The sequence below is a fragment of the Panthera pardus genome, unplaced genomic scaffold, assembly GCF_024362965.1.
Source record: "Panthera pardus isolate Hobbes unplaced genomic scaffold, ASM2436296v1 HiC_scaffold_6, whole genome shotgun sequence".
Taxonomy (NCBI): domain Eukaryota; kingdom Metazoa; phylum Chordata; class Mammalia; order Carnivora; family Felidae; genus Panthera; species Panthera pardus.
The window spans coordinates 63,477,788-63,501,039 of NW_026526991.1; the positions used below are offsets into that span (position 1 = coordinate 63,477,788).

A 23,252-nucleotide genomic window follows, 5' to 3' on the forward strand; every position below is an offset into this window, starting at 1 on the left:
CTCGCTGGACCCTGAGATCCTTAAAGGCAGGGCTATAGCTTCCAACTACCGTTTCTCAGCTCAGCAAGCAGAGTGCAGAATGCGATGCCCATCTGGCATAAGGTAGAGAGCTCACATGTGTTTACTGAGCATATGAATGAATCTCTTAGACTTGAGGAAAGGATATCATACTAACTATACAACAAACCTGTAACTTTACACAACCTTCTGCTAGGTGCCTAATTGACCTTTTCCACCCTTTAGCTCATCCTCCCATAAGAATTGTTTTAGTTTGAAAAGTCTTCTCATCTTTTCTATGTCTTTAGATACCATGCTAAAGATATAGCATGAAATAAATAAATACACTTTAAAAAACGCCCAAAACACCACATACCAGCTTCATATTGTGGCAATGTAAAATGACAGAAAATTATCTCAAAATGATAGTAGAAAACAAAAACTCAGTCTGTAATATACTCCATAGAGACAGCGTGATATGGTAGAAAGACCGTGAATATTAAATCCTACATCCCTGGAACTTAAATCTGGCTCTGCCACACACCAGCTGAGGAAATGTGAACAATTACGATTTCTGAGCCACGATGTTTTCTTACTTACAAAAATATGCAACATTCTACTGACAGCTCCCTAACACTGGTCACCCTTAAGGACTGCAGAAAATTGGGGAATCAATAATGATATCCAGAATTTAGCTGGTGACATCCACTAAAATAGCAGATGAAAGCTACGGGTTTAAGGGGAGAAAGGAGCTCAATTTTTAACACACTGAGTTACCTGCAGGAAATCCAGAGAGAGATGCCTGGCAAGGTGTTGAATATTAAGGCGCGTTCTAGGCTGGAAATACAGTTTCAGGAGTACTGAGAGTCTAGGTGACATCACCCAGGGAGAGTGTGCCAGGAACATGGGCCAGGTACGGAACCCGGGAGGACACCAACATTTAAGGGAGAGGAGGGGGAAATGGGAGAGAAGGAGTAGTCTGAGATGTAAGGAGAATGCAGCCAAGGAAGTAAAGAAAAGAGCTGCAAGAATTGGGGAGCAATCCACAGTATCAAACACAGCACAGAGCTCCGGTGGGATAAGAAGTGAAACAACATCCGATAAATTTGGCAATTTGACATCACAGAGGATCTTATCTTGAGAATGCCAGGAGAGAGGAGGATGCGGGTGAAGAAGCGGGTGGGAGGTTTGTAGGTGGTGATGCTGAGTAAAGGCTACTCTTTGAAAGTTTCAATGGCAGGAGAAGAGTGGTTAGACTAGCTGGGGATGTGGGGTCAAGTAAGGGCTCATTACAGTGCGAGAGGCTTTGACAGTGTTTAAAGCTGAGGGGAAGGAGCATGAGTGAAAAGGGAAAGACTGACAGAACAGTGTCACAGCACAGAACAGTGAGAGGAAAACTGAGAGATAGAAGTTCTAGAGAAAGTTCTAGAGAAAGTCCCCTGGATGGGGACTGACCCTGAACAGCAGACAGGAGATTTCATCCTCTGAAATTGGGGGAATCTTTTATTCAAACTTGAATCCATAGGCCAAAGTCTGTAGCCCCAACAAAGTCTCTGGAACAGGAGTGCCTCTCCAGAGCTTATATGGAACATTCTACTGCTAGATTCAGAGGTGGCAGAAATTGTCCTATAAGGGGGCAATCCTAATCTTGAATGGTGTCAAACAGGGTTATATGTAACGAACAATATGTAAAGAATTTACAACTCATATGAATTTGGAAGCAATGAGTAAGAGAAGCGTTCCTCTGTATAAGGACTTTACGGGCTTACTCTCTGACGAAGAAAGGATTTAAAATATGGTTAATTATCATCAGAAGATGATCGATATCACCTTGATTTTGAGACATCCTCCAACATTTCAATGGTCATTACTAAATAAGTCATTCGACGGGTCAATTTTTATTAAAATAAAAATGTTTCACACCCTGGAAAAAACTATCAGAGACTAATCCCTCTGATAGTGGAATCAAGCAATCACGTGGAATTTTATGGCTAAGGTGATTAGCTAATAACACACATTCCAGAATTCAGGTAAAAGGTGTCTTTCTCACTAATGTGGCTACTGGTGCAAGGACTTGAGAAGACCTGAGGCTCTTTTCTGGAGAAAATGCTAGGTTCTATCTGCAGATGGCCCGGTGACTCACACTGATGCTGAAATGTACTGGACCCCTGCCTATGTAAAAATCGAAGACTGGCAAAATGTCTCAACAGAGTGACAATCCTGGCTTTTAAGTAACTCAGAAGATCGGCATTATGGGTCCTTTTAAAGATTATAATTTAGTGCTTGCTAAAGGCCTATTTAAGACACTGAGTATTTAGACAGCATGCAGCCTTTGATTCTTCTGGATTCTCCAAGTTTAGTCTCCATACCAAGTTAGAGCACCACAGCCTCTCAAGTACCTGGACCGTATTATCTTTAATGCACTCACCATTATATGTAATGATGAATTTCTTTACCTGTTTATTATCTGTCTCCCCAACAAAAACTAAGGTTCCGGAGTAGCATAAAGAGATCGTCTGTTTTGTTCCCAAGGGCATGGAGCAGAGCCTGGGCATATAGAAAACGCTCAATAACAATTTATCAGATTACCAAATGAATGACTGAATGCTAGACTCTTCCTTAGCCCTCCACAATCAATCACAAAATCCTATCAACTCATCTCTGTAACACCTCTTGACTTCATCCACTCCCTTTACTTTTCACTTCCACCATCACACTTTGGACCCTCACTACCCCACGGCTGGTCTCTGTCCCAGTTCTCTTTCCATCTGGTCCACTGTACGTACCACGGCCACATTCACCTCCCCCAAGCACAGCTTCAATCACATCTGCTCAGTCCCCGACACCGTCAGTAGTTCTCCACTATTTGTCAAGTAAAGACCAAAGTTCCAGGTCTCACACTAAGTCCACCGTGATTTGGCTCCAGCTCTCCCCTACCAGCCTCATCTCCCAAGGCTCCTCACTCATTCCCCTACATTCCAGCTCAATCAGACCCCTCAGCTTTCTCCTCCACTGTCCTACACTCTGGTCTCTGAGCCTTTGCTCATATTGTTCTTTCTGCCTACAATGTTTCAGTCTATCCTTCTTTCCTAAACTCCGAAGCCTGATTCAAATACTACAATTACAATGAGGTAAGTAAGGCCCTTTCTGGGGCTCCCTTATCAAAAATAGTATATTATACACTACCTTGTTATAAGCTACTTCAGGGTAAAGAGTGGACTTCATGAATCTTTGTTTCCCCAACAGAATTGAACAGACTGCTCCACCCCTGCAATGCCTCCCATATAGGAATACTCAAGAAGTATTTGTTGAATAAGCAGGTTGTTCTTATATGAGGCAACCCAAACTAGTATATATTCCAATGTCAGCTTCTCTCATTTCCTTTATAGTCAGTGAATACACGGAGGGTGACACAAGTCGCCCAGCCAAGAAAGAAGCAAGAACACTTAATAAAGGCAGACGTGACAGGACAACTTAGAATATTCAGGAAGTGGCATCCTTTGTATAATACACACTTGATACCAATAAACCAAGAAGAGATTCAAGCACTAGGAGGAGGCTATCAACCCATGACCTTTGATAAAGTTCCTTCCAATTCTAAGTTTCTACAAGAGGAGAGATAAGACTGGTGGCGCTGAACAATAGCCATCCAGCCCTTTGAAAATCTCTAAAATGTCAGGAGCTACTTCCTCAGCCCCTAAAGGAAACTAATTCTTTGGGAAAGGAAAAGATACACTGGTAATCAGTCTCTTCTCCCTCTAGAGTTCAATTCATTTTGGTAGATGGGAAAATTTTCATTAGAGAAAACATCATAATGTCACCTTTCATGTTCAAAGCACTCAGAAAAGTACATAGTGTTTTCGTAGGCATATTTCCTAAGATTAATTGATTCAACAGATAGGGATTGAGCACTTACGACAGTGCAGGCACTGCTCCAGCCGATGAGCAGACAAGAGGATGAACAACAAACAAATAAACATATGGCTGGTGTTGCTGGGTGCTACAGAGAAAACTGATGCTGGGTAGGAGCAACAGGCTGTTTCATTTTGTAAAGGGTAGTCAAGATCATCACAACAACCTGGCGAAATAGGTGCAATACTATAATCTTAATTTCCAGGATTAGGGAAACTGATTCCCTGAGTGGTTAAGTTACATACACGTTAACCTGGAATTAGATGGGGAGGGGGTCAGAAATAAGATTTCCCAACACTGAGTCTACTGCTAAGGGTTTTTTCAAAAAAATAATAAAACAAATGAACCTTATTTATTTTGAGGGGGAGGGGACAGAGAGAGAGAGAGAGCTAGAGAGAATCCCAAATAGGTTCTGTGTTGTTAGCGTGGAGCCTGACACGGGGCTCAAACTCACAAATGGTGAGATCATGACCCGAGCCGAAATCAAGAGTTGGATGTTTAAAGGACTGAGCCACCCAGGCGCCCCTACTGCTAAGGTTTTAAAGAAGACCTAGAGTTGGGAATGTTCAACTAAATTCCTTCCCCTCTAGAGAATGTTGCTTAGAGAGTGGAAAAGAGCACCATACATGCACATCATTAACCCATCACCCTGAGAATGGCCTGCCTCCCACTGGTGCATAAGCATTTGCCTCCCTTTGGTCTGGTGAATAAAATAACAGAAACACCATTTTGGTTTTTTTTAATATTGTTGCAAAATGGCTTTTTTGAGCAAAATAAAGTTTGAAAACATGCAGTTTTTATTTAGAATGGAAGGGTGCATCTAGCCTTATTGTGCGAGAGCAGGCAATGCAACACTTCATTAGCAAAATTTCAAACCACACCTAATGGATGTAAACTCTCCTTTAGCGGCCTGTCTCTGCTCTGCACACTTGTTGAAAAGTGTGTGAAAATAGATTCAGCAAGGATTTTCTGCCAAGAGCACATGGGACTGCGTGTGTGTGTGTGTGTGTGTGTGTGTGTGTATGCGCGCACATGTGCGTGTGCCTGTGTGTGTGTGGGTAAGGAGAAAATTGTAAACATTCCTGGGAACAGGATGCCCTCCTATATCTAACCTGAATTAAATCTAAAAGCCACTTCTTAGTAAAGGTAGGGCTAAAGATCTTAATGTAGCACAGGAATTCAGAAGGTAGAATCAGTTCTGGTAGAGAGAATCAAGTCAGGCTGTAAGGAAGAAGAGGGCCTTGGACGAATGGGTCGAGGGTCAAAAGTTTCCTGAAGTTAAAGGACATTCTGAGAGGAGGGAATGGAGACCACATTCTGAGTCCCACATTCTGAGAGGAGGGAATGGAGACCAGGAGGCAGGGGGCACTAGGGAAACAGAAAGCAGTCTGTTCAGCTAAAACGTAACGGTGACAGACACATGTGTGAAACACAATGAGAAGGATATAGATATGGGCCCAACTCTTATCTTGTATTTATTATAGGTAAGGAAACTGAAGCCCCAGAGATTTTAAGTGATTTACCCAAAGGCAAACAAGGGGCAAAGAAAGAACTAAAATGGAAGTTTTTATGTTTCCAGCTAGGTGCTCTTTTCACTGTCCCATTCTGTCGTTGGGGACGTGTGGGAGATCTTCTTCCCTTTAAAAGTAAACATATACAGAGAGGTTAAATGAGTTATCTTTAGATTACATATCCAGCTGAATAGTGGCAGCAGTGCTGATACTGAGCCCGAGTCTCTGGAACAGCTTGTTGAGGGCCACTGCACGACTTAGCAACTTCACTGGAGAAGGTAAAATCCTGGAGCTAATACAAAGGCCATCCTTCCCCTCAGAAGCACTGTACCTGTCAGGACCCATCCTGAAAAAGGTTATAAAGCCACAGGAAGGATCAGGGATGTGGGTGAAAAAGCAGGTTCTTCTTCCTGTCTCTAAATTTGCCTACCTAGCTCCAGAAGGACTCAGCCAATGGAGTGGAGTATCGATGAATAAAACATGAGAAAAGCGGAGACCTCGAAACGTGTTGTAATAAACTGAGAGTTAGGAGGCATGGGTTTTAGTTTTGACTCTACCACCAACACGGGTGCTGGCTTTTGACAAGAACTTTACCCCATTAAATTTATAAGAGGAGGAGGATGAACCAGCCTATATCTAAGGCTACAATATTCTAATTTTCTATGATTCTGGGTAGACTCCAATTTGCAGGAAAAGAGACAGGAAGAGTTGAAGGTACACTGAACTCTGAGAAACAACATGTAATTTAATGCAATAGGAACGAGCCCTATTTAAAGGCACATCAGTCCATCCTATAATTTCGATTTTTGTTTACATTTATATTTCTGAACAGAAAAGGACACACAGAGCAACTACCAATTTTAAGAAATGGGAAAAGGAGTAGGAGTCAACTCTGAAGGCCTTTTTCAACTTAATCCATAGACTTTCTTGCTGCCCCACTTAAGATGGTTATTGGAATATATGTGGCCATTTGAAATTCACTAAGTTATTATTAAGAACTGGAGAGAGGCGTCAGGGTGGCTCAGTCGGTTAAGCGTCCAACTCTTGATTTCGGCTCGGGCTCACGTTCATGACGTAGAGCCCCATGTCGGGCTCTGTGCTGGCTGTGGAGCCTGCTTAAGATGCTCTCTCCCTCTCTGCCCCTCCCCTGCTCACTTGTGTGCTTCTCTTTCTCTCTCTCTCTAAAAAAAAAAAACAGAACAAAGAAAGACTTCAACAGGCTTAAGAAAATAGAAAGAAAACCAAGAACAAAGACATGTTGGCGAGTTCAAGCTTGTTAGAGTACCTATTTGGTTTTGAATATACAAATATAAAGAAACTCGGGAAGATCCTACTAAAACAGTGGTCACCTGTTCAGGGAGACAGAAGTGCGCAGATGAGGGAGAAATGTAAAGGGGAGACTTTTTACCAAATAACTTTAATTGACTTTTTAACCATGTAGGTAAATACCTTATTTTTATTTAAAAATCAAATAAATAAATATAAACATCCCCGAAATTCTATTTTTTGCAAGCAACTGTTGCAAAACAAGAAAGCCAAACAAAGGAGACATTAGAACAAAGTCCCAAGAGGCAAAGAAAATGTTGTAACACTGGGAGGTCGGAGGAAACCCAAAGAGAGAATCATCTAGACTGTTTTCAGGGACCATCTGGGAAAGTCAGTGAAATACAACATGCACAACCCTGTTGAGGGCCTGAAGTAGCTTATGATAGCTCAAACCAGCACCAGCTGGTACAAGAGTGTCTTAAAAAATACGACACACAGGTTTATGTCCCCGTGTCCCTGGAAGAGTGTGAAATCCGCAAGGGGATAAAAATGAGAACTCTACGAATGGGGAAGTAGTTTTCCTTCACCCTCTAAAACAGAGGGAAGGAAATGAGACACCGGTGTCAATGAGAGCCATAAAAGTGATTAATTAGGTAGAAAAGGAGACCTATGAGGAAACGGGAAAGAAATCCACTTTTATCACTTAGCAAAGAAATTCTATTTGGGAAGAATTATTTAAGGCAGCCCATGAAGCACAAACATAAGGGAATGTCCTCTTAAAGTCATTTCTACTCTCAGGATTTTTTGATTTGTGGGTTAGTTCCCAGTGTGCTTCCTTGTAGAGGAGACCTTGCTAATTTGGCCTAGTGAAAGGCCTAGTTAGTAAGAAGTATTAGTAATGCCAGGGAAGACCTGCAAATAAACTTGAGCCAGCACATTATTAATCAACTAAAAAATCCCTCGCTTTGGGGTGCCTGGCTGGCGCAGTCGGTAGAGCACGCGACTCTTGATCTTGGGGTTGTAAGTTTGAGCCCCTTGTTGGGTATGGAGAATACTTAAAAATAAAATCTTAAACAAAAACATCCCTTGCTTATAAGGACAATTAATACTTCTGAAGTGCTACTAATGTTCTTTTTTGTCACAAGTGTTAGTTTGTTTGCTTCATAACAATCATTAAGCTATGCATTTATGTTTTATGAACTTTTCTGCATGCTGGTATATTTCACAATAAAAAAAATGATCACCAAAAAAAAAAAAAATACAATTAAAGTTATCCTTTCCACAAACTATATACCCTTGTGGTGAGGCCAAAGGCTGAAGTCATCCTGTCTATCATGAAGAACCAGTCTCCTAATGGAGCTCCACCAACATTCCTACCCAAGGAATGACACCCATCAGGGCCAGAGATCTGCCCTCTCTGAGGCCTCACTCCCAATCCAGGGTCACTGAAATCTGAGGCATTAGGAGAAAAGAGGCTACCTATAGGGCAGACACCAGGGGAAAAGGCATGCAAAGGAAAACTGGGCCCTGTTGATGTGTATTCTTCATCTATTAAGTCTGGTTTAAGGAAAGGAGATTGAATCTGCATTTGAGTTGGAAAGATAAACAGTTCAAATAAAAGCAAAACAGTTCTGGCTGCCTGAAAGGCCAGGGTCCAAAGGGCTTTACATATCTACTTATTGCAGTAAGAGTACTTTCTGAAAAAGTCACACCATTGGCCAACTCACCTAAATAGGCACAACCTAAACCCTGTGATTTGTCATTGCTTTGTACCTCCACTAAGATCATGGATGCAAGGATAGGAAAGTGTAAGAAGACATTTCTAAAAATATTTCAAAAATTTACAATGGGATGAAATGTTCTTCTAAAAATAGCCCAAGATTCCACGTTCCCTTGTTCACTAACCCAGAAAGTTAAAGCCTGCCTCCTCCCTCACCCATCTACCCCACTCGGCAAAGGCCCACATTACAAAGCCAGACTTTAAAGAAGGGAAGAGTAACTGAGCAAATCAATGAAAGTTTATGAAAACTACTCAGCTCCAGAACTTGAGATGTGAAGAAGTCCTTAGAAAGTCTGTCCAACTTCTCAGTTCTAGATGAGAAAATTTAGGCCCAAAGAGGTGACACATCTTGCTAAAAGGACATGAACTAGTTTTGGGAAGTTGTTTTATTTGTAACTTGCTTTTCCCATAAACTATTTGAGGCATCTTGAACAATACACATATGAGAAAAGAGAAATATAGATCAGAAACATGGTGCATTATGGTAGAGTCAGGATTTCTTACTTCTGGTTGACTGTTATTCACATCACTTCATGCTTCGTTTCTTAAACTTTCTATATTTCCCAGTGGAGGATACAGGCCACTGTTGGCACTTATATCCTGAGTTGCAAGAGAAGTGAGTGAAGGACCATCTTGTGTAGACAACGTCGTAACTGCCTTTGCCATCCTGAGCCAAAAACGCCTTCACAACTACAGCTGGGTCAAGAGATCAACTGGTGTCATCTTACTTCTGTCTCGTTATTAAGCCAAGAAACTAAAATTTCTTCCAAATTATGAGCCTGAAGGACAATTTAGTTAAGGGAAGCTTATGGGGCAGTTTTGTTAATACAGATAGTTGAGTTAAGCTTTATATTTGTGAATATGTTATCACACAGCCTTTTCTCCCCTCATCTGGAAACACCTCTCAATCTAATTCTTTAAATGACCTTTGTCAAATGGGGGATCCCTAGAATGGTGTTTGGCGTCAGTCCTCAGTATGCAATGGCTAAGTAGTTGGCTGGCGGATTAGCCAGGGGGCTTTGCTTCTCCACCTGTTGCCTTGCTGCAAAAGAGAATCATGAGAAAGAAGCCCACGGTTGGGTCAAATGTTTGTTAGAGGAGTTTGAAACTCTTGGCCAAATGAAGACAAGTATTTATTTCACTTGTGCTTCTTACGAGCAAGAGTAACGGAACGGACTCTAATGTAAGAATGAGTGTTGGCTCAAGCCGGACAACTGAGTAACAAGGCCAAAGACCTGGTCTCCTCACGGGCCCAGTTTGGTTTACCCTCTACTATTCCTGTCCCCAGCAGCTAAGATCTAATGTCACCAAGGGACAGAGGAAGTTCCGATAGAGTACAAATCCATCATCTCCTTCAAAACAGTAGGCTTTGCTGATGTTGTAACAGTTACATTATCTTTATATGTAAAGATGGAATTCTGAGTGGGTGTGGGAGACAGATTCTACCTGGCTGCATCATCTCTCGGTACGCCATCTTTCTTGGACTCTATTAAATAGTCCCGTTTCATTTATGTTCTCTTTTGTTTTTGTTTTCGAATCTGTTTTCATCTTTTTCTGATCTGGCCTGGAGCCAAAAACTGAAGCCTTATTAACAGACTCGAGGAGCGTCAAGGCCCACAAATGAGCCTGCGCAGCAATTACACTGAAAAACAAACCCCATCAACCAGAAGCGAAACAAAGGATTAACTACTTATCCAAACTCTGGCAAAGGGACAGTTCTTCCTCCCCCGTCTCCCCTAAGCCTGTTAGGAAAGGGGTGTCTGAAGCCGCACTGCCGTCTCCTCCAACTCACTTTCTGCGTCAAATAGTATGGGTCAAAGTCCTCCAGGGGAACTGCAACCAGGCCTTGCGGGATGTCCCCATAGATGAAAGGCAAACTCTTCCCCGCTTCCAGGTCACTGTTCGGCTTGGGCTTGCTGTCCTCATCGTCTTCCCGATGACTGCCTTCGGCCTTTGGTGGTTTCTTGAGCTTGCTCTCGGCAATGCGCCTCTCGATGTTTGCCAGTGACTCAGGGGTGAAAGGCTTGAAACTATCAGGGCCTGGTGGTGCGAGCAGCCGCGCTGCCATCTTCTCATCCTGCAGCAGCTTCGTTAGTTATGCTGCGTCCGGGACAGGTCAGCTCTGGAAGAAACGGCAACACAGACAGCAGTAATCAATCGCTGCTCTAAAAAGAGGCCAGACCAAACCATCTCACTCTCGACCTTTATTCACAACCTCCGCAACACATAGTTTCTTCTGTGACACGGGTGTTTTGCTCTTCAGAAAATTTGTGGCGGGAATGGGCGAGATGATGCTCATAAGCCCCTCTCAGGGGAATGGTCAGCCAGGGAGATCCAAAGATGGGAGGCTCCTAAATTGCTCGTGTTTGTTACTTACATGCAACTCACTGTTTGTAAACCACACACAACTACAAACATACATCCCATACCCTCAACGGACTTCTATTCTAAACTAGTAAGGCATATTTGACATTACCCAGGGGGACGTGTCAGCTTTGGAATCCTCCTATGATGCTCAAATCACCTTCCTGTCCTGGAAGTCTACTCCCTACAGAGATACTCTTTCTTCCAAAGACAACGCAAGGGCAAACTGTCACTCTTTCCAGATTCCGGGTTCTGAAAACACTAAACCCTTCAAAACTTTGGAGGCACAACAAAATACAGACAAAATAGCTTCCATCTGCTTTGGCTCTTCCATTTCGAGTTATTTTTCAATCCACCAAGTTGTGTAAAATCCATCTGGTACAGAAGTCCAGAAGTGTGTGCTTTGATGACCAAGATCCTGCCAGGGACAACCGGGGGCGGGGGGTGGGGGTGAGGGGAGCAATTGGTGGAGGAATCTCAGAGAACTTCCTCTGAAACAACAGCACCACACTGCCACAGGGTGAACAATGGCCGAAAGGCCTGCATGCAACCCAGAGGGGCTCAAGCCAGGAAGGACAGAAGTAAGAACAGAACAAACTAAGTTTTTCTTCTAAAAGGAAAAATGAAGTAGTGCCACACGAGAGCCAGTGATTTCTAAGCACAGGATCTGAAAAGCCCGTTTCCATGTTTACACAGAGTCCTGGGTCATTTAAAACACGCCCTGACACAGGGGAATCCCTAACATCAAAAGCACTCATGCTTGGTGCCTGTCACAAAAGGACCTGAGCAGGTGAGTCTTACCACGAAGGCTTTAGGGTTGTACCGGCATCTCATCTGGTGTTCCTGGTGCTGCTTTCTCCCCTTTAGTTTTGTGAGCTCCACAAAGACAATCGGGGAACCTCTTTTAGAAAGGCTAAAGATTGTTCTATCCCTCCTACTTAGCCCTCAGGGTCCACTTCAAGGCAAGTACCCATAAAACTCAAGGCTCCTCAAGAGGATGGTAGTAGAGTTAACTCTAAATAATTTGAGAGTGAAATACCCCAGGGCTCTTTTCATAAATACACCCGCAGAGATCCCAGATTTCTCTGGTGGTGGTGATTGCTAAGTGTTGCAAAGGCAGTGTGTAGCGTCTATATATGGGGCTGGTCAGCTCACTCCCTTACAGCATGGGACTAATGAGGCCAGAACCACAAGTCCGCCCTCACACACACCAGAGAGCCTCACACTGTGCTGAAAAAAACCCCACTATTCCATAGACCATGGGGTCAAAGAAATCATTCTCACGTGTGAAGCACAGGTTTCCTGAGATGCAAAGGATTTTACAGATACAGTCCATTTCATTTTATAGATTAGGAACCCTGGGGTCCTAAGAGATGAGACAACTTGCTCAAAGTCACAGGGCCAGGATAGAAATCACAGCCAAAGAGCTCTGACTCTCCAGCTCCCACTTTTATTATGACCAGTGTCAGTCACCCACCCTCCTGTCCTACTCCAATCCCAGCGGGAACGGTCTGGATCATGGAGTAAATCACGCACAAATGCCAATGGTTTTGCTGCTCTAAGACTTTATTCGCAATGTTTCCCTCAAACTAGAATTCCTTTTCTCTCATTCCTTCCCTCCTCTCTATTCCTGAATTGTCTCCACACGAATTTTCCTCCTTGACTGCTATAGCTTTACCATGATCTTAGCTAACCTTTATCCACTACTTACTATGTTGCAGGCACTGTTCCAAGCACCTTACTTATATGAACTCATTTAATCTCCGGAACAACATACGAGGTAGATATCATCATTCTCCCCTTTTAATAGATGAGAAAAGAGACACAGAGACCTGCCCATAGTTACATAGCTAGAAACGGGTAAATCAGGATTCAAAACATCCTATTCATACTTGTTTGAGCTCTTAGTCATTGTTGAACTGCACCTATAAATTCCCAGAGGGCATGGAGGGTGCCTTAAACTACTTTTGTATCCCTTTCACAAAAAATGGGACTATGCTTGAAACCCATAATTAGGTTAAATACCTGGGACCTCTTGGCTCCCACGGTCACACTCATTCTCAACTCTGGTTCCTACCTGGAGGACAAATATTGCAATAGTTGCTCCCAAATGGAAAGTGTCCATCGAAAGATGAATGGATACAGAAGTTGATATATATATATATTATATATATATGTATATATATATAATATATATTATATATATATATAATATATTATATATATATGTATATATATGTATATTTAAACATATTCTGATATATATAATATATGTATTATATATATAATGCAATATTAGCCATAAGAAAGAATGATACCTTGCCATTTGCAATAACATGGGTGGACCCAGAGGGCTTAATGCTAAGTGAGATTAAGTCAGACAGAAAAAGGCAAATACCATATGATTTCACTCATACATAGAATCTAAAGAAACAGCAGAAACAGACCCATAGAGAACAAACTGATGGTTGCCAGAGGGGAGGAGAATGGGGGGATGGGCAAGGTGGATGAAAAGGAAGGGGAGATGCAGGCTTCCAGCTACGGAATGAATACATCATGGGGATGAAAGGCACAGCATAGGGAATATAGTCAGTGACATTGTGATAGCATCGCATGGTGAGATGGTAGCTACGCTTATGGTGAGCATATAGATTTGTCCAACCACTATGTTGTACACCTGAAACTAATGTTAACACTGCAAATCAACTATTCTTCAACTGAAAACAAATACGCAAGAAGTGACTGAAGATGCTGACAATTTCTGTGACTGCATTGCACAACCTGGGTTCTTCACCGCTCACCCTATCCAAGGCTAAGTTCTCCACCTTTCTTCCTGCCTTCTCCAACACCATGGTCCCTCAGTGATCCCAGCTCCCCCTCACATTCTCAATCTTCACTCTTCCTCTCCTACTTCTGTGTCTTCTCCCTTTGTATCTCCTGCCCTGCTCTCTCTCCATTTGGTTTAAGTGATCTTCATTGTATGTTATCTTGGTTCTATCCACAACTACAGTCTCTTCTCTCGGGGCTAGCCTTCTGCAATCTCTCTGCAACACTCTTTCAGGGATCTCATCTACTCCAAATAATCTGTACCTGGGTGATTTTCAGATTTCTAGCACCAGTCCTAATTGCTCTGTTGACCCCCACAGCTGCCTGTCACCACTTCAAAATTAAAGTATATAAAACCACTCATCTCTTGACTTCCCAAACTGATTCTTTCTCCTGGCTTTCTTAATTCTGTTATGAGAACCATCGTTTTAAAGAGCAAAACAAGAGGGGCCGAGTGGCTCAGTCAGGTAAGCATCTGAGTCTTGATCTCAGCTCAGGTCACGATCTCACTGAGGGTTTGTGAAATCGAGCCCTGCGTTGGGCTCTGCGCTGACAGTGCAGACCCTGCCTGGGGTTCTCTCTCACGCATATGTCTCTGCCCCTCTTCCACTTTGTGTGCGCTTTCTTCTCTCTCAAAATAAAAAGAATAAATTAAAAAGATGTTTATAAAAACAAATCAGAAACAAACAAAAAAGAACCATCGGTTTTCCAGCCTTCTAGCACGGAATCTGTCATCTCTGCTCTGTCACCCTTTGCTGTCCTTGCCCAACCAGTCACCAGCCTTACTAATCCTTCTTTCTTCTGAGTTTCCATTTTCAACAGCATCACCATCACCCGGGTCCTAATGCAACAGCCTCACTTGTAGACCAGGCCTCAGTCCAACAGGCACATCTCTGCTTCCATTATGTCATTTCCCTCCCTCAGGCCTCAGGTTGTCAGAGGAGACAACCCACACATGCCACTCCACCACCATTCAAGGTCTTCTACAACCTTATGCTTCTCAAACATTCTCTTCTACTGCTTCCCCGCAAGAACATCTACACTGGTGACTGTTTTTTGTTTTGATTTTCTAGGGTTTTTTTAAAGGTGGAACATAATAAAGTATATAGATCTCTAGTGCACGGATTGGTTACTTTGTACAGATGTATACATCTGTGTAACCACCATGCAGCTTAAGTAATGGAAGATTTATTCCAGCATCCCAGACAGCTCTCTTGAACTCCCTTGTCAATAACCACCATCACCACCCACACCCAGTAAAGGCTGTTCTGACATCTATCTCCATAGATTAGTTTGGCCTGTTCCTGAACTTCATGTAAATAGAATATAAAATATTCTTCAGGGTTTGCCTTCTTTCACTCAACATTATTTCTGTGTAACTTATCTTCGTTGTGTATGTACCAGTGGTTCATTCTTTTTATTGCTGGGTAGTATTCCACATATGAACACAGCATGGTTTATTTATCCATTTTACCTTGATAGACAGTTAGGTTGTTTATGCTTTTAGGCTATTATGGACAAAAGCTGCTAAGGATGTTTTTGTGCATGTCTTCTGGTGGCCATATGTGTTCATTTCTTTTTAGCGTATAAACAGGAGTAGAATGCTGGGGTCAGAAGAGGGCATGTGTTTGTCTAGCTTTGGTGATACTCCCATTAGAAATGTAAGAGGGTGAGGCGCCTGGGTGGCTCAGTCGGTTAAGCGTCCAACTTCAGCTCAGGTCATGATCTCATGGTTCGTGAGTTCAAGCCCCATGTCAGGCTCTCTGCTGTCAGCACACAGCCGGCTTGGATCCTCTGTGCCCATCTCTGCCCCTCCCATGTGTGCGCTCTCTCTCTCTCTCTCAAAAATAAATAAACATTAAAAAAAAATCACAGTCTTCTTTATTTCCACCCATTCTAATGTGTATATATAGAGGTACTGCAGTTTCGTAAAAAATAATTTACTGAGGTGAAATTTATATAACATAAAATTAACCATTTCAGAGTGAACAACTCAGTGGCAATTAATACACTCACAGTGTAGTGCAATTACCAAGTCTATTTAGTTCCAAAACATTTCCATCAATCCAGAGTAAAACGCTTTACCCTATTAATTAGTTTCTCTTCATTTCTCTCCCTGTCCACCCCCCCCCCCCCCTTGTCCTGAGCTCCTGGCAACAGGAGCTGTCTGTCTGTGTTCTGTCTCTGTTGATCTTTTCTGGATATTCATACAAATGGGAATTATATAATAAGTAACCTTTTGGGTCTGGCTTCTTTCACTTAGCATCATGTTTTTGAAGTGCATCCACACTGTAGCATGTGTCAGGACTTCAACTCCTTTCTATGGGTGAGTAATGTTTCGTTACACGTATCATAATTTGCTTATTCATTCATCCATTGATGGACATTTGCGGTCTTCCCATTTTTTGACTATTGTGAATAGTGTGTACATATGTACTTATTTTAGTTCCTGTTTTCAACTCTTATGGGTATACACCTAGGAGTAGAATTACAGGGTCATATGGTAATGGTATATTTAATTTTTTGAGGAAATACCAAACTTTTCCTACAGTGGCTGAGCCATTCTGCATTCTCATCAGCAATGTAAGGATCCAATTTCTCCATATCCTAGCCAGCACTTGTTATTTTCCTTTTTAAATTCTTTTCTAAATTTTTTTATTACAGCCATCTTAGTGGGTGTGAGTGGTGTCTGATTACGGGTTTTGACTTGCATTTCCCTAATGACTAAAGAGGCTGAGCATTTTTTTCATGTTTGTTGGCTCAGTGGAGTTTTAATTTGCTTTTCTCTGATGGTATTGAGCACCTTTTCATATGTTTATTGACCATTCAGATATCCTCCTTTGTGAAATGAAGTCTTTGGCCACTTTTTTCTATTGGATCATCTGTATTTTCTCATTGATTTGTGGGAATTCTTTGGATATTTTCCATACAAGTCATTAGTCAGATATATTTCAAATGCTTTTCTCCTTTTTACTTTCTTAATGGTGTCTTTTGATCAACAGTAGTTCTTAATTTTGCTAAAATCCAACCTATCAATCTTCTCTTTCATGTTTTCTTTGTTCTGAGAAATCTTTGCCTATCCCAAGGTCATGCAGTTATTAGCCTATGTTTTCTTCTGGAAGCTTCACTGTTTCACCTTTCTTATTTAGATTTCAAATAATTTGGAATTGATTTTTTTTACATATAAGCTAGAGGTCAAGGTTCTTTTTTTTTTTTTTTTTTTTTCCTACATGGATATCTCATTGACTCAGTATCACTCAATAAAAGACTAGTCACTGGGGGGCCTGGGTGGCTTAGTTGAGCATCCAACTCTTGGTTTCAGCTCAGGTCATGATCTCTTGAGTCCCAGGACAGGCTCTGTGCTGGCAGTGCAGAGGAGCCTGCTTGGGATTTTCTCTCTCCCTCTCTCTCTGCCCTTCCCCTGCTCACACACTCTCAAAATAAATAAACATAAAAAAAAAAAAAAAGAAAGAAAAGAAAGGACTGGTCACTTATTTTCATTGACTCCTAAATATACTTTTCATTTTCTTGTTTTAAATCTCCTGAAGTCATTCTTTCCTCCTCTTCAAGGTTCTAGCTGTCCCTTAAAACCAGCTTAAATTCCTTCTGCTGAGGAAACTGTGATGCAAAAAGTAAAAATAAACTTTTTGGATTTAGAAGGAACCTTAGAGACCAGCGAGTCCAACTCTTACTTTACAGATAAGAGAACTTTGCAAGAAGCAAGAAAGGCTGAGTTATCTAACTGCTAATTAGTGACAGATGTAGGGCTAGGACTCAGGTCTCTTGGCCTCCAACACAACACTCTTCTCACTATAGCACACAGTCTCCTGGGTAGCACACCTTGCCCATCAGACCACCCCAGCCTCAGCTTTCTTCGTCCTGCAGTGATGCGATGAGACAGTCAGCCCAGATGACAAAGGAACAAGAAAAGCCACGTTTAACCCTAAGAGTTCTGAAAGAGACTGAACTGGACTCAAAGTTAGGAGAAAGAGATGGTTAGGATTCCCTTCTCTTGGTCATCCAGTAGGATTAAGATCTTAAAACATTAGCTGTGGTCTGTAACTACAAATAGAAATGAATCTAAATTAAGGGGAGAGGGAGACAAAACTGGCTTTGGAGTGGTTGTGACAGGGATGAAGGAAGAGAAGTCATGCAGGAGGAGTTGCTAATGGAAACATCACAGGCAAGGGTACACAAGAAAAAATGTTAGGAGGAGGGCCAAATAGCAAATAGTATTAAACACTCGTCTGACTTGAAAGAAAAGAACGAAGTTGGGAGACTTATACTTTCTGATAGCAAAAATTACTACAAAGATACAGTTACCAAAGCAGTGTGGTACTGATGAGGGATAAAAGCAGAAAATTGTTCATCTTTAGCCCTGAAGGCTGACTTATAGCCTGCACAGTTCTGATAAGGATCACATATATGCTGGTTGCTACATTCTTAAAGGGTCTCATGACAGCCTGTAAATCTCACTGATAGCTGATACTGAACTGAACAATAAGCATCAGAGAAATCTTGTGAAAGTAGTTTTATGAGTAGAAATTTGAAGAAGACATTTATGATCTAATACTCCCTGCGTGTCCCCATCCGCTTGAGCATGAAGCGTCACAGAGCCTCGTGAGCAAAGCCTCACCGAGCAAAAGTGCAGCTCTTTCTGTCCAAGGGACTCTTGTCCCCGTGCTACTTAAACAGACTAAGTTGCACCATACAACATCGCAAGAATTCTTTCTTGGCCGTTGCAGGGGGTGATCCCGCAACAGTAGTGGCATAAGACAGACATATAGGCCAATGAAATAGCCCAGAAACAAACACTTATATATATCGTCAAATGATTTTCAACAAGGGTGACAAGACCCTTCGATGAGGAAAAGGAGAGGTTTTTCAAAAAATGGTGCTGGGAAAACTAGATAGCCACATGAAGAAGAATGAAGTTGGACCCTTATCTTACATCACATACAAAAATTAACTCAAAATGGATCAAATATCTAAATGTAAGAGCTAACCCTATAAAACTCTTGGCAGAAAATGTAGAGGGAAAGCTTCATGACATTGGGTTTGGCAAGGATTTCTTGCATAGGACACCACAAGCACGGCAACAACAACAAAATAGATATAATGGACTGCATCAAATAAAAACCTTTGTGCATCAAAGGGCACTCAAGAGAGTGAAAAGGCAACCCACAGAATGGAAGAAAGTATTTGCAAACCATATATCTCATAAGAGACTAATACTCAGACTTTATTTAAAAAAAAACCCTACAACTCAACAACAAAGCAACCAACCTGGTTAAAAAAATGGACAGAGCACTGGAATAGAAATTTCTGCAAAGCAGACATACAAACAGTCAATAACCACATGCAAAGATGCACAACATCACTAATCATTACAGAAATGCAAATCAAACCACAATGAGAATGAGATACCACCTCACATTCACTAGAATGGCTGTTCTAAAACAAAACAAAACAAAACAAAACAAAACAAAACAGAAACTAACAAGAATTGGCAAGAACATAGAAAAACTGGAAACCTTGTGGAAAACAGTATGGCAGTGCCTCAAACAATTAGATATAGAATCACCACAAGATTCGGCAATTCCACTTGTAGGATTATACCCAGAGAATCGAAAGCAGGGACTCAAATAGTTTTCTTCTTTCTGTGACCCATGGTCACAGTGCCATTACTCACAATAGCCAAAAGGTGGAAGCAACCCAAATGTCCATGGATAGATGAATGGACAGAAAAGATGTGCCATATTCATACAATAGAATATTATTCAGCCTTAAAAAGGGAGGGAATTCTGTCACATGCTACAACATGAATGAACCTTGAAGACATCATGCTAAGTGAAATAAACCAGACTCAAAAAGACAAATATTGTATGATTCCACTTATATGAGGTACCTACAGTCAAATACATAGAGACAAAGTAGAATAGTGGTTACCAGGGGCAACGGGGAGGAGGCAATGGGAAATTATGTAAATGGGTTCAGAGTTTCAGTTTGGGATGATGAAAAAGTTCTGCAGATGGATAGTGGTGATGGTCGTACAATGTAAATGTACTTAACACTGCTGAATTGTACATTTGAGGTGGTAAATTTCGTATTATATGTATTTACCACAACTTTTTATTTTTATTTATTTTTTTTAAGTTTATTCATTTTGAGAGAGAGAGAAAGAGAGTGCAAGCAGGGGAGGGACAGAGAGAAAGGGAGAGAGAGAGAATCCCAAGCAGGCTCCGCACTGCCAGCATAGAGCCCGACTCAGGGCTCAAACTCACAAACTGTGAGATCCTGACCTGGGCCGAAATCAAGAGTTGGACACTTAACCAACTGAGCCACCCAGGCACCCCATTACCACAACTTTAAAAAAAAAAAAAAAAAAAAGCAAATGATAATTTACTGTGCTCCCTACCATATGCTAGAAACTGTACTGATGATCAATGTAGCTCCCTGCCTTTAAGGGACCTTTAAAGTCTTCTGGGGGTGGTAGACAAGTAAACAGACAAAGTACCATATGATCAATCCAATAAAGTAAAGCAGGTTTTTATAGACACACACAAGTGAGACCCCTAACCTAGTTTGGAGAGATGAGGGAAGGCTGTCTGGAGAAAGTGATATCTCAGCTAAAGCCTGAAGGATGGCTGGTGGAGTAGGGGGTGACAGGAAAATGGAGAAGCTTTGCAGGAAGAAGAAACAGCATGTACCAGAGACCTCAGACAAGGCAGAGCAAGTCACTTGGGTACTGCAAACAGTTCAATGTAAGCCGACTTCAGAAAATTAACAGATAAGCAGGTGCCACATCAGGAAGGCAAAGACGTTATCATGGGAAGGAGTTCTGATTTTATCCTGAAGGCAATACGGAGATGCTGAAGGTTTTTAAATGGGGAATGACTTGATCAAAGTTGCACTTCAGAAAGATTATTCCAGCTACAGTGTATAGAATGAGGTGGGCAGTGGGGAGATGGGTGGGGGAGGAGCATGATCCGAGGGAAGAAGACCACGTAGACTGCTGTAGTGATTCCGGTGAGAGACAACGGCAGCCTGAATCAGGCAGCAGCAGTAGGGAGGATACTCCACACTCCTGTCGACTACTTGAAGTGGGAAGTGAAGGAGAAGGAAAATCAAGAAAGAGGCCCAGAGTTTTGTCATGGGCAAATGGAGGGAAGGCAGTAAAATTCAGTGAGACGGGGAATAAGATGTGACGCACACCTTGGGGGTTGAGATGATGATTTGACTTTTAAAAGAGTTGAGTCTGAGTTGCTTTGGTACATCCAAATGGAGCCACACTGATAGGCAGTAGATACGCAGTTCTGAAGTTCAAGGGAAAGACTTAACCCCACGAACTAAAAGAAGAGAAGTGTGGTGGAGAACACGAGCTAGCCCCCGAGGACTGCCAGCCAGCTCTCCGCATGTTGATAATATGGTGCAGGTGGGATCAGCCAGAGGAGCACTGCAGCGCTGCACTGGGAGGAAGGTGGGCGGCTCTAACCACCCAAGAGAAAAATGCAGCCAGATGGATGGAGTTTACACTGTCCCCACTCCCTAGGCCCCTCCTTCCTCAAGTGACAACTAGATGCTAGGCTGCCAATTTTCTTTGTCACTTACAGATTTCATTTTGGGAACTCATATAACAGTTCTAGAAATTGAAATAAAAACAATTTGGTCAAACCTTCATTTTACTCATTTGAAACATAAAAAATTGCAGTCCTAACCCTCTCTTGATGGCATCAAAATCTGGCTCTCCCTCCTACAAGATCTCAACAGCCCAGGCTCACCCTGGTGACTGTCAGCACCCATGCTAACGGAGAGCGGCCTTAAGCATTCTGTCGCAATGGCTTTCCACCTCATGAGGCCACTCTGAGGTTTGTTCTTCCTAAGCCTCACACTCATCAAACTCTCCCAAAGCTGACCTATTTCTGCTTCTGATTCTCAATAATTGGTGTCTTCCTAATCCCTTTAAGACAGTCACCCTTCCGTGATTTGCATCTATGTCTTCCAGCAGATACCCTTTGAACGGTCTGTTTATAGAATATTTTGAAAGAGGCCTAATATGGATATAAACATAAAATTGACCATGATAAACACATCCAGGATTCATAAATAACTCTACCAGGAAAGGCTTGTGAAGCACTTACACTTTGAGTACTTGAATATCTTGATGTAAAAAGGCATTTAAATAAGGTCAAAACCAATTATTACCATGATTGTAAATGGATCCAAATGTTTCTCGGAGCAGGTCCCGTCAGCCCAAAATGAAGACAGGATTCCGCCATGTCTATAGATCCATACAACCATAAAGCCTACTCTTCTCTCTGCTTCTCAAGCTATGGCCCAATCAAGAGGTCATTAGACTTCACCTTTCTGGCCCTGCAGACACTACCAGTCAAAATTTTCCTCAATTTCATCACTTATCCCCTATCACCAATTTTCTTTTCTTTCCTTTTTTTTTTCAAATTTAACTGGCTTTCCATGTTTCCTTTATTTCTTCCACAAGGCACAGGAGCCTTTTCCCTTTATACCCCACAAACTAAACCCTTTGTAGATTGTGGTTGTTGCCCCCACATCTATTGCCATTCCCTTCACTAGTCTCCTGATTCAAGTGACAGTGCAAACAATTTTTTTCTTGTTCATGGCATTACAATTGAAATTTGCAATCGGTGGCTCTCTACTTCTTTTGGTCTCAATTCCAACATGCACGTTAGATTTTAACCTCAATTTCCTATGCCTTCCCTTCGTAGTCATACTGAGACTCTCCTCTCCACTCACTTGATCCTTCCTCCCATCCCCAGTGGTCTAAAGAAAGAGCAGATGTTGTCTTATTTTCCACTGGATTGCTTCCATGTTTTTCAGAGAACTAAACTATCGATACTTGTTAAGCATCTAGAAAAGAAACGTCACTTAAAAGGTGCTCATACTTCTAAGGAAGACCAAAACATTTGGGAAGCTGTATTTCATTCCAAGTATCTTAGGTTTCCAGTACAACTCTAGAGCCCAGATAAGAAACTCACTTTACACACTCTCCCATTAGCATTTATTGGGCCAGGTGGGAACAGGAAAAATCCTTCCATATGAAGAAATATGGTTGGGGGTGGAGGGAGAAAGTAGCTGTACACACAAAAAGATTATTATTTTTAAAAATTATGTTATTATATAACTGAGGATAAGAAATCAACACATCTTATGGTTCATGTTGTTCTTTTCCTTTACAACTGGACAGAGTTCATCAGCTCAAGTCCACTGAATATATGATTTGGGTTAGAGATTCACAGCCTCTGACCCAAAATCCAATGGTTTTAAGCTATATCTCTGCTATATAATGACTATCAGCCCTACTAAAATGACAAAGAAAGTACAGGGATAAACACAGTGTCTAACAAGTAAAAGGTGCACAGTAAATATTAGTTAATACCACCTGTATCATCAGTTTAATTTTTTTCTCACTTTGTTCAATCTTCATAAAATAAATAAAAAGCCAAAACAATGTCTGAAAAATCATTGCCTAAATCTTGCTGAACAAAGATGGCATCACCATGGAAATAAATTTTTGGTGGGCAGTCAGTGACACAAAATACTATTCATAAATGTTCATT

The 23,252-nt window shown here is 41.8% G+C and overlaps 1 protein-coding gene across 9 annotated transcripts in view; it reads right to left on the reverse strand.

Annotated features, from left to right (window-relative positions):
* Nucleotides 1-23,252, reverse strand: part of SCN8A (sodium voltage-gated channel alpha subunit 8) — a 177,792-nt gene that overhangs the window by 111,748 nt on the left and 42,792 nt on the right. For all 9 annotated transcript variants that reach the window (XM_053895971.1, XM_053895974.1, XM_053895969.1 and 6 more), the window contains exon 2: nt 10,259-10,588. In XM_053895971.1, the coding sequence (XP_053751946.1) occupies nt 10,259-10,534 (276 nt within the window). In that variant the 5' untranslated portion in view covers nt 10,535-10,588. The remainder of the gene's footprint in view (nt 1-10,258; nt 10,589-23,252) is intronic.